The sequence below is a fragment of the Callithrix jacchus genome, chromosome X (assembly GCF_049354715.1).
Source record: "Callithrix jacchus isolate 240 chromosome X, calJac240_pri, whole genome shotgun sequence".
Lineage (NCBI taxonomy): Eukaryota > Metazoa > Chordata > Mammalia > Primates > Cebidae > Callithrix > Callithrix jacchus.
In genome coordinates this window covers 131744899-131758403 of record NC_133524.1, presented here as the reverse complement: position 1 = coordinate 131758403, position 13505 = coordinate 131744899, and the positions used below count along the sequence as shown (strand labels likewise).

At 42.1% G+C, this 13505-nt stretch overlaps 2 protein-coding genes across 5 annotated transcripts in view; both read left to right on the top strand.

The window, feature by feature from the left end:
• Positions 1–1352, top strand: part of LOC144581060 (uncharacterized) — a 13531-nt gene extending 12179 nt beyond the window's left edge. Inside the window, exons 9-12 of the mRNA XM_078363044.1 lie at positions 51–191; positions 426–566; positions 809–949; positions 1195–1352. Coding sequence (XP_078219170.1) covers positions 51–191; positions 426–566; positions 809–949; positions 1195–1352 — 581 coding nt within the window. The remainder of the gene's footprint in view (positions 1–50; positions 192–425; positions 567–808; positions 950–1194) is intronic.
• On the top strand, positions 1248–13505 carry LOC144576552 (uncharacterized). 4 transcript variants are annotated; one of them, XM_078363433.1, is made up of 21 exons: positions 1248–1724; positions 2355–2489; positions 2744–2884; positions 3135–3275; positions 3519–3659; positions 3909–4049; positions 4300–4440; positions 4687–4821; positions 6626–6760; positions 7016–7156; positions 7407–7547; positions 7794–7934; positions 8184–8324; positions 8573–8713; positions 8957–9097; positions 10124–10264; positions 11276–11416; positions 11662–11802; positions 12287–12421; positions 12782–12875; positions 13260–13505. In XM_078363433.1, exons 1-21 carry the CDS (start codon positions 1619–1621, stop codon positions 13309–13311), a joined length of 2766 nt encoding a protein of 921 aa, XP_078219559.1. In that variant the 5' UTR covers positions 1248–1618; the 3' UTR covers positions 13312–13505. The 4 variants fall into 4 exon arrangements, with proteins under 4 accessions (XP_078219559.1, XP_078219558.1, XP_078219560.1 ...); XM_078363432.1 differs by having other exon boundaries at positions 2355–2495; XM_078363434.1 differs by lacking the exon at positions 6626–6760 and having other exon boundaries at positions 2355–2495.

The window sequence follows — 13505 nt, the reverse complement described above, 5'->3', positions numbered from 1 at the left end:
TTGGCCTAATGCACTTACCTCACAGCTCAACCTCTTCCTTTGATTTCCAGACGCTACCATCACTCACAGCGTCCATGAACAGAAGATGGAATATGTCCAACCAGCACCTGACAACGTGTTGTTGACACTTCAGCCAGGACTTATTAATATGGCAGGTGCTGGTATTTCATCCATGAGTACCAGGGATCTGGGTAAGTTTGTTTGTTAGTATTACTGTCTTACTTGGTTTCCATATGCATGTATAGTGTCAAAAAAGGTAGGAGGTGGTTGTGTTATACTATGTTTCCAGGCCTCAATTTCAGGGGTGTCAGATGGCAACCTGGTATATCCTCTGGTTTATGAGATAATTTCCTAGAAACTGAGCACAGATATACCTGTGGAGTTACCATAACACACTTACTCACAGCTCTTCATTTGGTTTCCAGATGCTACTGAAACTTATAATGTCCTTAAGGAGAAGATGGAAAAGGGCGAACCTCAACATGGCAACATCTCATCAATTGCTCCAATAGGACTTACTAATGTCGCAGGAGCTGCTATTCCAGCCATGAGTACTGATGGTCTGTGTATGTTCACTTTTTAGTTGGATTTTCCTACTTTGTTTCCATATGCATGTATATTGTCAGGAAGGGGAGATGGAGATCTTGTTGTATTATCTTTCTTGATATCAGTTTGAGGGGTCCCAGATGCCACTCTTGTCATCTTGATTTGTGCAAAAATTTCTCAGGAGCTGAACATCAGAGGGATATACCTGTGGGGGCGACATAATGCACCTACTCCTATCTTGACCTCTTCATTTGTTTTCCAGATGCCACCGTCAGTCACAATGTCCATGAACAGAGGATGGAAAATGCCCAACCGCAACAGGATAACGTCTGGCCAAATATTCTAGCATGGTTTAGTAATATGGCAGGAGGTGGTATTCCAGCAATGAGTACCAGGGATCTGTGTATGTTCATTTTTTACTTGTACTGTCCTCCTTGGTTTCCATATGCAGGCATAGTGCCATGAAGGGAAGAAGGTTGTTTTGTGAATTGTCTTCCTTGGCCTCAATTTGAGGAGCCGCAGATCATCATTTGATGTGTTCTTTTGCTTTATGGGATAATTTCCTAGAAACTGATCATCAGTGGGATATACCGGTGGCATTGACGTAATTCACTTACTTCAAGCTCAAAATCTTCCTTTGGTTTCCAGATGGTACCATCTCTCACAATGTACATGAAGAGAAGATGGAAAATGGCCCATCCCAAACTGGTAATCTCATGTCACCTGTTACACCACTGCTTGGTCATATGGTAGCAGCTGCTCTTCCATGCATGAGTACCAGGGATCTGTGTATGTCTCTTAATTAGTTGTAGTGTCATCACTGGTTTCCATATGATTGCATATTTCATGAAAGGTAGAAGGTGGTTTTATAGCATATACTTTCCTGGGATCAATTGGAGGGTTCTCACAGGGCCACCTGGCATATCCTCCCCTGCTTTATTAGATAATTTCCTAGAAACTGAGCGTCAGAGAGATAGACCTATAGGGCTGATATAATGCATTTAGCTCACAGCTCAACCTCTTCATTTGGTTTTCAGATGCTACCAGCATTCAAAATGTCTGCAAAGAGAAGATGGAAAATAACCACCCAACACCTAATAATATCTTGTCAACTGTTCTTCAAGGACTTCCTTATTTGGCAACAGCTGGTCTCCCAGCCATGAGCATGAGGGATCGGTGTATGTTTGCTTATTCATTTGGACTATCCTGCCTGGTTTTCATAGGCATGCCTAGTGTCCTGAATGGGAGAGGGTGATTTTGTTGTATTGTCTTTCGTGAGCTGCATTTGAGTGTTCTCAGATCGCCACCTGGCATATCCTCTCTGGCTTTCTGAAATAGTTTTCTATAAAGTGAGTATCAGGAGGATATACCTGTGGGTTAACATAATGCACGTAACTCAGAACTGAACCCCTTCATTTAATTTCCAGATGGTATGATCTCTCACAATGTCTGTGAGAAGATTAAAAATGCCCAAGCAGTACCCGATAAAACCTTCCCAGCTAGTTCCCCAGCACTTATTAATATGGCAGCAGCTGTTGTGTCATCCATGAGCAACAGAGATCAGTGTACCTGTGTGCAATTGGTTTACTATACTACTAGGTTTCCATATGCGTGCATAGTGTCATGAGGGAAGAATGTAGTTTTGTTGTACTATCTTTCCTGGCCTGAATCTTAAGTTTCTCAGAGTGCTACTTGGTATGTCCCACTTCTTTATGAGATAGTTTCCTGGATACTGAGCATCAGAGGGGTATGCTGTGGTTGACATAATGCACTTACCTCACAGCCCAGCCTTTTTTGTTGGTTTCCAGATGCTGCAGTCACTCACAATGTCCGTGAAGCGAAGATAAATAACGGCCAACGACTACCTGACAACGTCTTGTCAGCTGCTCCACCAGGTCTTGGTAATATGGCAGCAGCTGGAATTTCATCCACGTGGAACACAGGTCTGTGTAGGTCTCCTGTTTGTCTTACCGTCCTACTTGATTTCCCTAAGGAGGCATAGATCCATGAATGCTACAAGTTAATTTTATTGTATACACTTTCCTAGCATCAATTTGAGGGGTATCAGATAGTCACAGGGCATATCCAACCCTGCTGTCTTTGATAATTTCCTAGAAACTGAGGATCAGACGGATATACCTCTGGGGTTGACATAATATACTTACCTTACAGCTCAACCTCTTCATTTGGTTTTCAGATGCTACCATCACTCAAAATGCCCGCAAAGAGAAGATGGAAAATAACCAACCAACACCTAATAACGTCTTGTCAACTGTTCTCCAAGGTCTTCCTTATTTGGCAACAGCTGGTCTCCCAGCCATGAGCACCAGGGATCAGTGTATGTTTGCTTATTCATTTGGACTATCCTACTTGGTTTTCATAGGGATGCCTAGTGTCCTGAACGGGAGAAGGTGATTTTGTTGTATTATATTCTGTGAGCTGCATTTGAATGTTCTCAGATAGCCATCTGGCATATCCTCTTCAGCTTTATGAAATCGTTTTCTACAAACTGAGTATCAGGGGGATATGACTGTAGAGTTGACCTAGTACACATAACTCAAAACCGAAACTCCTGATTTCATTTCCAGATTCTAACATCACTCACAATGTCCATGAGGAGAAGATTAAAAATGCACAAACAGCACCCAATAATGTTTTCTCAGCAATTCCACCAGCACATATTAATATGGCAGCAGCGGGTGTTTCGTCCATGAGTACCAGGGATCAGTGTAAGTTAGCTCCCTTGGCGTACTGTCCTACTTGATTTCTATATGCATGTGTAGTGTCATGAGGGAAGAATACAGTGTTGTTGTACTATCTTTACTGGCCTCAACTTTACAGTTCTCAGACTGCTCCTTGGTATGTCCTTCTTTATGAGTTGATTTCCTCGATACTGAATATCAGAGGCGTATGCCTGTGCGGTTGACATAATGCATGAAACACACAGCTCAACCACTTCATTTGGTTTCCAGATGCTGCGATCACTCACAACGTCTATGAAGCAAAGATAAATAATGGCCAACTAGCACCTGATAGCATATTGTCAACTGCTCCACCAGGGCTTGGTAATTTGGCAGCAGCTGGAATTTCATCCACGAAGACCAGAGATCTATGTATGTCTGCTTCTTAGTTGGACCGTCCTACTGGGATTCCCTAAGGAGGCATTGTTTGATGAATGCTACAAGTTAATTTTGTTGGATATAGTTTCCTAGCATCAATTTGAGGGTTATCAGAGAGCCACGTGGCATATCCTACCCTGGTTTCTTTGATAATTTCCTAGAAACTGAGGATCAGAGGGATATAACTCTGGGGTTGACATAATGTACTTACCTTACAGCTCAACCTCTTCATTTGGTTTTCAGATGCTACCGTCACTCAAAATGTCCGCAAAGAGAAGATGGAAAATAACCAACCAACACTTAATAACGTCTTGTCAACTGTTCTCCAAGGACTTCCTTATTTGGCAACAGGTGGTCTCCCAGCCATGAGCACCAGGGATCAGTGTATGTTTGCTTATTCATTCGGACTATCCTACTTGGTTTTCATAGGCATGCCTAGTGTCCTGAACGGGAGAAGGTGATTTTATTGTATTATCTTCAGTGAGCTGCATTTGAGTGCTCTCAGATCGCCATCTGGCATATCCTCTTCCGCTTTTTGAAATCGTTTTCTAGAAACTGAGTATCAGGAGGATATACCTGTAGAGTTGACATAGTACACATAACGCAAGACTGAACCTCCTGATTTCATTTCCAGATTCTACCACCACTCACAATGTCCATGAGGAGATGATTAAAAATGCCCAAACGGCACCCAAGAATGTTTTCTCAGCTATTCCACCAGCACATATTAATATGGCAGCAGCGGGTGTTTCATCCATGAGTACCAGGGATCAGTGTAAGTTTGTTCACTTGGCGTACTGTCCTACTTGATTTCTATATGCATGCGTAGTGTCATGAGGGAAGAATACAGTGTTGTTGTACTATCTTTACTGGCCTCAAATTTACGGTTCTCAGACTGCTACTTCGTATGTCCTTCTGCTTTATGAGATAATTTCCTCGATTCTGAGCATCCGAGGGGTATGCCTGTGCGGTTGACTTAATGCACATAACGCACAGCTCAACCACTGCATTTGGTTTCCAGATGCTTCGGTCACTCACAACGTCCGTGAAGCGATGATAAATAACGGCCAACGAGCACTTTACAACATCTTTTCAACTGCTCCTCCAGGTCTTGGTCATAGGGCAGCAGCTGGAATTTCATCCACGAGGACCAGAGGTGTGTGTATGTCTGCTTCTTAGTTTTCCTGTCCTACTTGGTTTCCCTAAACAGGCATAGTTTGATGAATACTAGAAATTAATTTGGTTGTATATACTTTCCAAGCCTCAATTTTAGGGGCATCTTATGCACATTTAGCATATTCACCCCTGCTGGCTTTATGAAATAGTTTTCATATCCTCTCTGGCTTTATGAAATAGTTTTCTAGAACGTGAACACCAGGAGGATATACCTGTGGGGTTAACGTAATGCACATACCTCAACACTGAACCCCTTCATTTCATTTCCATATGGTGCGATCACTCACAATGTTTGTGAGGGAAGATTAAAAATGCCCATGCAGCACTCAATGAAACCTTCCCAGCTAGTCCCCCAGCACTTATTAATATGGCAGCAGCTGTTGTGACATGCATGAGCACCAGGGATCAGTGTACCTTTGTGCAATTGGTTTACAATTCTACTAGGTTTCCATGTGCGTGCATAGTGTCATGAGGGAAGAATGTAGTTTTCTTGTACTATCTTTTCTTTTTTTTTAAATTTTTTATTGGATTTTAGGTTTTGGGGTACATGAGCAGAGCATGGAAGACAGTTGCGTAGGAACACACATGGCAGTGTGCTTTTCTTTCCTTCTCCCCTTCACCCACATTTGGCATTTCTCCCCAGGCTATCCCTCCCCACCTCCCCCTCCCACTGGCCCTCCCCTTTTCCTCCCAATAGACCCCAGTGTTTAGTACTCCCCTTTCTGTGTCCATGTGTTCTCATTTTTCATCACCCGCCTATGAGTGAGAATATGCGGTGTTTCATTTTCTGTTCTTGTGTCAGTTTGCTGAGGATGACGTTCCCCAGATTCATCCATGTACCTACAAACGATACAAACTCATCATTTCTGTTTGCTGCATAATATTCCATGGTGTATATGTGCCACATTTTTCCAATCCAGTCTATTATCAATGGGCATTTGGGTTGATTCCAGGCCTTTGCTATTGTAAACAGTGCTGCAATGAACACTCGTGTACATGTGTCCTTATAGTAGAACGATTTATAGTCTTTTGGATATATACCCAGTAATGGGATTGCTGGGTCAAATGGAATTTCTATTTCTAAGGCCTTGAGGAATCGCCACACTGTCTTCCACAATGGTTGAACTAATTTACACTCCCACCAACAGTGTAAAAGTGTTCCTTTTTCTCCACAGCCTCTCCAGCATCTGTTGTCTCCAGATTTTTTAATGATCGCCATTCTAACTGGCGTGACATGGTATCTCAATGTGGTTTTGATTTGCATCTCTCTGATGACCAGTGACGATGAGCATTTTTTCATATGATTGTTGGCCTCATATATGTCTTCTTTCGTAAAGTGTCTGTTCATATCCTTTGCCCACTTTTGAATGGGCTTGTTTGTTTTTTTCCTGTAAATCCGTTTGAGTTCTTTGTAAATTCTGGATATCAGCCCTTTGTCAGATGGGTAAACTGCGAAAATTTTTTCCCATTCTGTTGGTTGCCGATCCACTCTAGTGACTGTTTCTTTTGCCGTGCAGAAGCTGTGGAGTTTCATTAGGTCCCATTTGTCTATTTTGTCTTTTGTTGCCCATGCTTTTGGTGTTTTGTTCATAAAGTCCTTGCCTACTCCTATGTCCTGGATAGTTTTGCCTCGTGGCCTCAATCTTAAGCTTCTCAGACTGCTACTTGGTATGTCCTTCTTCTTTATGAGATAATGTCCTAGATACTGAGCATCAGAGGGATATGCCTGTGACGTTCACAGGATGCACTTACCTCACAGCCCAGCCATTTCTGTTGGTTTCCAGATGCTGCAGTCACTCACAATATCCATGAAGTAAAGATAAATAACATCCAACTAGCAACTGACAACGTGTTGTCAGCTGCTCCACCAGGTCTTGGTAATATGGCAGCAGCTGGAATTTCATCCAGGAGGACCGGAGGTCTGTGTATATCTGCTTCTTAGTTGTACTGTCCTACTTGATTTCCCTAAGGAGGCATAGTTTGATGAATGCTACAAGTTAATTTTGTTGTATATAGTTTCATAGCATTAATTTGAGGGGTATCAGATAGCCACGTGGCATATACTACCCTGATTTCTTTGATAGTTTTCTAGAAACTGAGGATCAGGGGGATATACCTGTGCGGTTGACATAATGCACTTTCATCACAGCTCAACCTCTTCATTTGGTTTTCAGATGCTACCATCACTCAAAATGTCCACAAAGAGAACATGGAAAACAAGCAACCAACACCTAATAACGTCTTGTCAACTGTTCTCCAAGGACCTCCTTATTTGGCAACAGCTGGTCTCCCAGCCATGAGCACCAGGGATCAGTGTATGTTTGCGTATTCATTTGGACTATCCTACTTGGTTTTCATAGGCATGCCTAGTGCTCTGAAAGGGAGAAGGTGATTTTGTTGTATTATCTTTCATGAGCTGCATTTGAGTGTTCTCAGATGGCCTTCTGGCATATCATCTCTGATTTTATGAAATAGTTTTCTAGAAAGGGAGCATCAGGGGGATATACCTGTGGGGATGACATAATGCACTTAATTCAAAACTAAACCTTTTCATTTCGTTTCCAGATGCTACCGTCACTCACAGTGTCCATGAGGGAAATATTAAAAATGCTGAAGGAGCACCCAATAAAGTCTTCCCAACTGTTTCCCCTACACATATTAATATGGCAGCACCTGGTGTTTCATCCATGAGTACCAGGGATCAGTGTAAGTTTGTTCACTCGGTGTACTGTCCTACTTGGTTTCCACATGCATGCATAGTGTAAGCAGGGAAGAATGTAGTGTTGTTTTCCTGTCTTTCCTGGCCTCAATTTTAGGGTTCTCAGATTACTAGCTGGTATATCTTTCTTCTGTATGAGATAATTTCCTAGATACTACCCATCAGAGTGGTATACCTATGTAGTTGACATAATGCACTTACCTCACAGCAAAAGCACTTTGTTTGGTTTCCAGATGCTGCAGTCACTCACAATGTCCGTAAAGAGAAGATAAATAATGGCCAACCAGCAACTGATAACATCTTGTCAACTGCTCCACCAGGGCTTGGTAATATGGCAGCAGCTGGAATTTCATCCACGAGGACCAGAGATCTGTGTATGTCTGCTTCTTAGTTGTGCTGTCCTACTCGGTTTCCCTAAGCAGGCATAATTTCATGAATGGTAGAGGGTAACTCTGTTGTAAATGCCTTAGTAGCCTCAATTTGAGGGGTATCAGATGTCCACTTGGCATATGCACCCCTGCTTTTTCTGACGATTTCCTAGAAACTGATCATCAGAGGGATATACCAGTGCAGTTCACATAATGTATTTACTTCACAGCCCAACCTCTTCATTTGGTTTTCAGATGCTACCGTCCTTCAAAGTGTCCGTGAAGAGGAGCTGGAAAATAAGCAACCAACATCTAATAACGACTTGTTGACTGTTCTACAAACACTTACATTTTTGGCCACAGCTGGTCTCCCAGCCATGAGCACCAGGGATCAGTGTATGTTTGCTTATTCATTTGTACTATCCCACCTGGTTTTCATAGGCATGACTAGTGTCCTGAATAGGAGAAAGTGATTTTGTTGTATTATATTTCGTGAGCACATTTGAGTGTTCTCAGATGGCCATCTGGCATATTGTCTCTGGCTTTTTAAAATAGTTTCCTAGAAACTGATCATCAGGGGGATACACCTGTGGGCTGACATCATGCGCTTAAATCAAAACTTAACGTCTTCATTGTCTTTCCAGATTCTACCATCACTCACAACGTCCATGGGGAGATGATTAAAAATGCTGAAGCAGAACCCAATAATATCTTCTCAACTATTCCCCCAGCACTTATTAATATGGGAGCAACTGGTTTTTCATTCATGAGTACCAGTGATCAGTGTATGTTTCTTCACTCGATATACTGTCCTACTTGGTTTCTATATGCATGCACAGTGTCATGAGGAAAGAATCTAGTGTTGTTGCACTATATTTCCTGGCCTGAATTTTAGGGTTCTCAGATTGCTACCTGCTATATCCTTCTCCAAGTGATAATTTCCTAGATGCTGAGCATTTGAGGGCTATGTCTGTGTGGTTTCCATAATGCAAGTAACTCACAGCTCAACCATTTCATTTGGTTTCCAGATGCTGCAGTCACGCACAGCGTCCGTGAAGAGAAGAGAAGTAACAGCCAACCGGTACCTGATAACGTCTTGTCAACTGCTCCACCAGGGCTTGGTAATATGGGAGCAGCTGGAATTTCATCCAGGAGGACCAGAGATCTGTGTATGTCTGCTTCTTAGTTGTGCTGTCCTACTCGCTTTCCCTAAGCAGGCATAATTTCATGGATGGTAGAGGGTAATTTTGTTGTACATACTTTCCTGGCCTCAATATGAAGGGTATCAGAGGGCAACTTGGCATATCCACCCCTGCTCTCTTTGATAATTTCCTAGAAAGTCAGCATCAGAGGGATGTACCTGTGGGGTTGAAATAATGCACTTACCTCACAGCTCAACCTCTTCATTTGATTTTCAGATGCTATAGTCAATCTCAATGTCCATGAGGAGAGGATGGAAAATGGCAAATCCGCAACCGCATAACATATAGTCAAATGTTCCTTCAGGGCTTACTAGTATGGCAGGAGCTGCTCTTCTGGCCACGAGTACCATACAACTGTGTATCTTCTCTTATTAGTTGGATTTTCCTATTTGATTTCAGTATATGCTCATAGTGTCATAAATGGGAGAAAGTGGTTTTGTTGTATTCTCTTCCTTAAGTGCAATTTGAGGGGTCTCAGAACACTGCCGTCGTGTCTTCCTGCTCCATGCAATAATTTATTAGAAGCTCTGCATCATAAGAGTATACCTGTGTGTTTAAATAAGGCATTTATTTCACAGCTTGACCTGGTCATTTTGCTTCCAGATGCTACCACGCCTCACAACATCCGTGAGGAGAGGATGGAAAATGCCCAACTGCAATTTAGTAACATCTTGTTAACTTTTCCACCAGGGTGTATACACATGGCAGCAGCTGGTATTCTAGCCATGAGTACCAAGGATCTGTGTATGTTTGTTTATAAGTTGGAATGTCTCACTTGGTTTTCATATGTATGCATAGTGCCATCAAGGGAAGGAGGTTGTTCAGTTGTACCTTCTTTCGTGAGCTCAATTTGAGTGTTCTCAGATCGCCACCCAGCATATCCTCTCCTGCTGCATGAAATATTTTCCTAGAAACTGAGAGTCAGAGGGATATACCTGTAGGGTTACCATAATATACTTACCTTACAGCTCAACCTCTTCATTTGGTTTCCAGATGCTGCAGTCACTCACAATGTCCATGGAGAGAAGATGAACAATGGTCAAAGAGCACCTGAGAACTTCTTGTCATCCATTACACCAGGGCTTATTAATGTATCAGGAGCTGGTACTCCACCCATGAGTACCAGGGCTCAGTGTATGTTTCCTGGTTGTTTCTGCTTGGTTTCCTACTTGGTTTCCATAATCATGCAGGGTCATACATCAAACAAGGTCGTTTTATTATATTATCTTTTGTGAGCTCATTTTGGGAGGTCTCAGATAGCCACCTGGTATATCCTTCTGCTTAATGAGATCATGTTCTAAAAACTGAGCATCAGAGGTATATACCTGCAGGGTTGTTGTAATGCACTGACCTCACAGCTTGACGTCTTCTCTCGGTTTCCAGTTGCTACTGTCACTCATAATGTCCGTGAAGAGAAGATGGAAAATGGCCAACAAGCACCTGATAACATTTTGTCAGCTGTTCCTCCAGGGCTTATTAACATGGCAAAAGCTGGTATTCCAACCATGAGTAGCAATGATCTGTATATGTTAGCTTATAAGTTGGATTGTCCTCCTTGGTTTCCACATGCATGCATGGTGTCAGGAAAGGGAGGAGGCAATTTTGTTGTATTATCTTTTGTGACCTGAATTTAGGGTTTTCAGAACACCGCCTGGCCTGTCCTCCTGCTTTATGCAATGATTTCCTAGAAACTGAGCATCGGGAATATACCCGTAGGGTTGACATCATGTATTTTTCTCACAACTCATCCTCTTCATTTGGTTTCCACATGCTACCATCACTCACAATGTCGGTGAAAAGAAGATAAAAAACAGCCAACTAGCACCTGATAACTTCCTGCCCACTGTTACACCAGGGCTTAATAATTTGGCAGGAGCTGGTATCATAGCAAGACTACGAGGGATCTGTTTACTAGTTGTACTTCCTACTTGGTTTCCATATGAATGCATAGTGTCATAAAGAGAAGAAGGTGGTTTTGTTGTATTATCTTTTGTTAGCTTAGTTTGAGGGTTCTCAGATCGTCACCTGGCACATCATCTCCTGCTTTATGGCATAATTTCCTTGAAACTTAGCCTCAGTGGAATATACCCGGGGCTTCACATAATGCACGTACCTCACACCTCCTCCTCCTCACTTGATTTCCAGATTCTTCCATCACTCACAATGTCCATGAAGAGAAGATAAAAAACGGCCAACCAGCAACTCAAAACTTCTTGTCAAATCTTCCATCAGGACTTCCTAATATGACAGGGGCTAGCATCCTAACCATGAGTACCAGGGATCTGTGTATGTTTCCTTATAAGTTGTGTCCTACTTGATTTCCATATGCGGGCATAGTGTCATCAAGGGAAGAAGGTGGTTTTGTTGTATTATCTTTTCTTGCCTCAATTTCAGGGTTCTCTGGTTGCCACCTGGTATATACTCATGCTTTATGGGATAATTTTCTAGAAACTGAGCATGAGCGGGATATACCTGTGGGGCTCTCATTATGCACTTAACCTCACAGCTCGGCCTCTTCATTTTTTTTCCAGATGCCACCGTCTCTCACAATGTCCATGAGAAGAAGACGAATAATGGCCAACAAGCACCTGATAACTCATCATCAGCGGTTCCACCAGGGCGTAGTAATCTGTCAGGAGCTGGTGCTTCATCCAGGAGTAGCAGGGATCTGTGTATGTTTGTGTATTGGTTGTACTGTCCTACTTGGTTTCTGTATGCATGCATAGTGTCCAGCAGGGAAGCAGGTGGTTTTGTTGTATTGTCTTTTTTGAGCTCAGTCCGAGGGGTCTGGTATCGCCACCTTGTATATCCTCCTGCTTTCTGACATAACTTCCTCGAAACTGAGCCTCCGAGGGATATACCTGTGGGAGTGACATAATGCACTTACCTCGCAGCTCAATTTTTCCATTTGGATTCCAGATGCTACTGTCATTCATGATATCCAGAAGGAGATAGAAAATGGTCAGACCCCACCTGATGGCTTCCTGTCAGATTCTGCTCCCCCAGAGCTTATAAATATGACAGGAGATTGTATGCAACCCAACACATTAGATTCTTTGTCTTACAACTGCACTAGTCTCAGCAAAGATAAGCTGCTTTACAAACCTGATAGTAACGAATTTGTGGTAGGAGCCCAAAACTACCGTGTCTCTGCAGGTGATTCACCAGTCACAGGAAGGTCTCCGGTGGAAACTGTGCCAAATACAGCACGAATATCTCCTGCTATGGCAAAGAAAGTTAATGATGATATAAAACATCAATTGATGAAAGAAGTTCGAAGGTGTGGGCGAAGTAAGTAGTGCAAGAATGTCTATCAATGAAAGCCTGAGAAGTCTTTCATTCTATGATTTAGAACACAATTATGCTGCCCCTTGAGCTCATTGTTTGGCTAAATTGGATCTGTCTGTAATTTAGCAGGGCTTCTATTTAATTTCACTGAAAATTTCAAATACATCTGCTTAGGTGTTTTTCTTTGTTAGTGTTCACAATAGTTTCCTTAGTAATATACTGATGTGATTTAAGCATTCAAAACACAAACACTGTGTAACATTGTAGCCCATAAAAAATGTATACTGCGGTAGTGGATGCAATGAGATTGAAGTATATTTCATTTTCATAATTTTAGAAATACTAACTTTTTAATACCTTCAGATTATGAAAGAATTTTCATTTTGCTTGATGAAGTACAAGGATCTATGGAAGTCAAGAAACAACTTGTTAAATTTGCCATTAAGGAAGCAGCAAGGTGGGTGCCAAAAGGAAACTCTTCTATTGTTTTAAGCACTTGTGCGCAGTTTGGGACAGGAGCAGGAAGAAATCATGCCTTGTTCTTCCTAATCCCTGGCCCTCAGTCATAGTTCATGCTATTTCCCCAAGCATTTAGGTTGATATTTTCTTATTCTAACCCCTTTTTCCAATGCCATGGAGCCTTCCAAATTTATGATAATCTGGGAGTGGGTGTGGGCCCTCAGGTGACTCACTTGGTCTTTTTCTAGTTTGTATTTTCCATGAGCATGCATTTTCTATCTGCATGTACATTGTAAAGTCTGTTTTGTATCCACTACTACCTCTTACATATCACAGATGCCGTGGGTATCCTCTGGTTAATGGAATACCTCTTTCATTTCAGGCTTAAAAATTTTGCCTTAATTCAGCAACTCAAGAAGGTGCTAAAAGAGTAGATTCCCACTGCCATCTCAGCAAAGTTAAGCACATGAGAAAAAATAATTGTGTTAATGCAAATACCAAGGAGAAACAAGGATATGTGCTGTAAAGTGGTGTACGTCATTGCTGAAGCTTCCTGTAATTTTGAAGTGAAGAAAATTCCCTTCCTGAAGCTAAGAAAAGATGGAGCTTTTGAAATTTAGTAAATTTC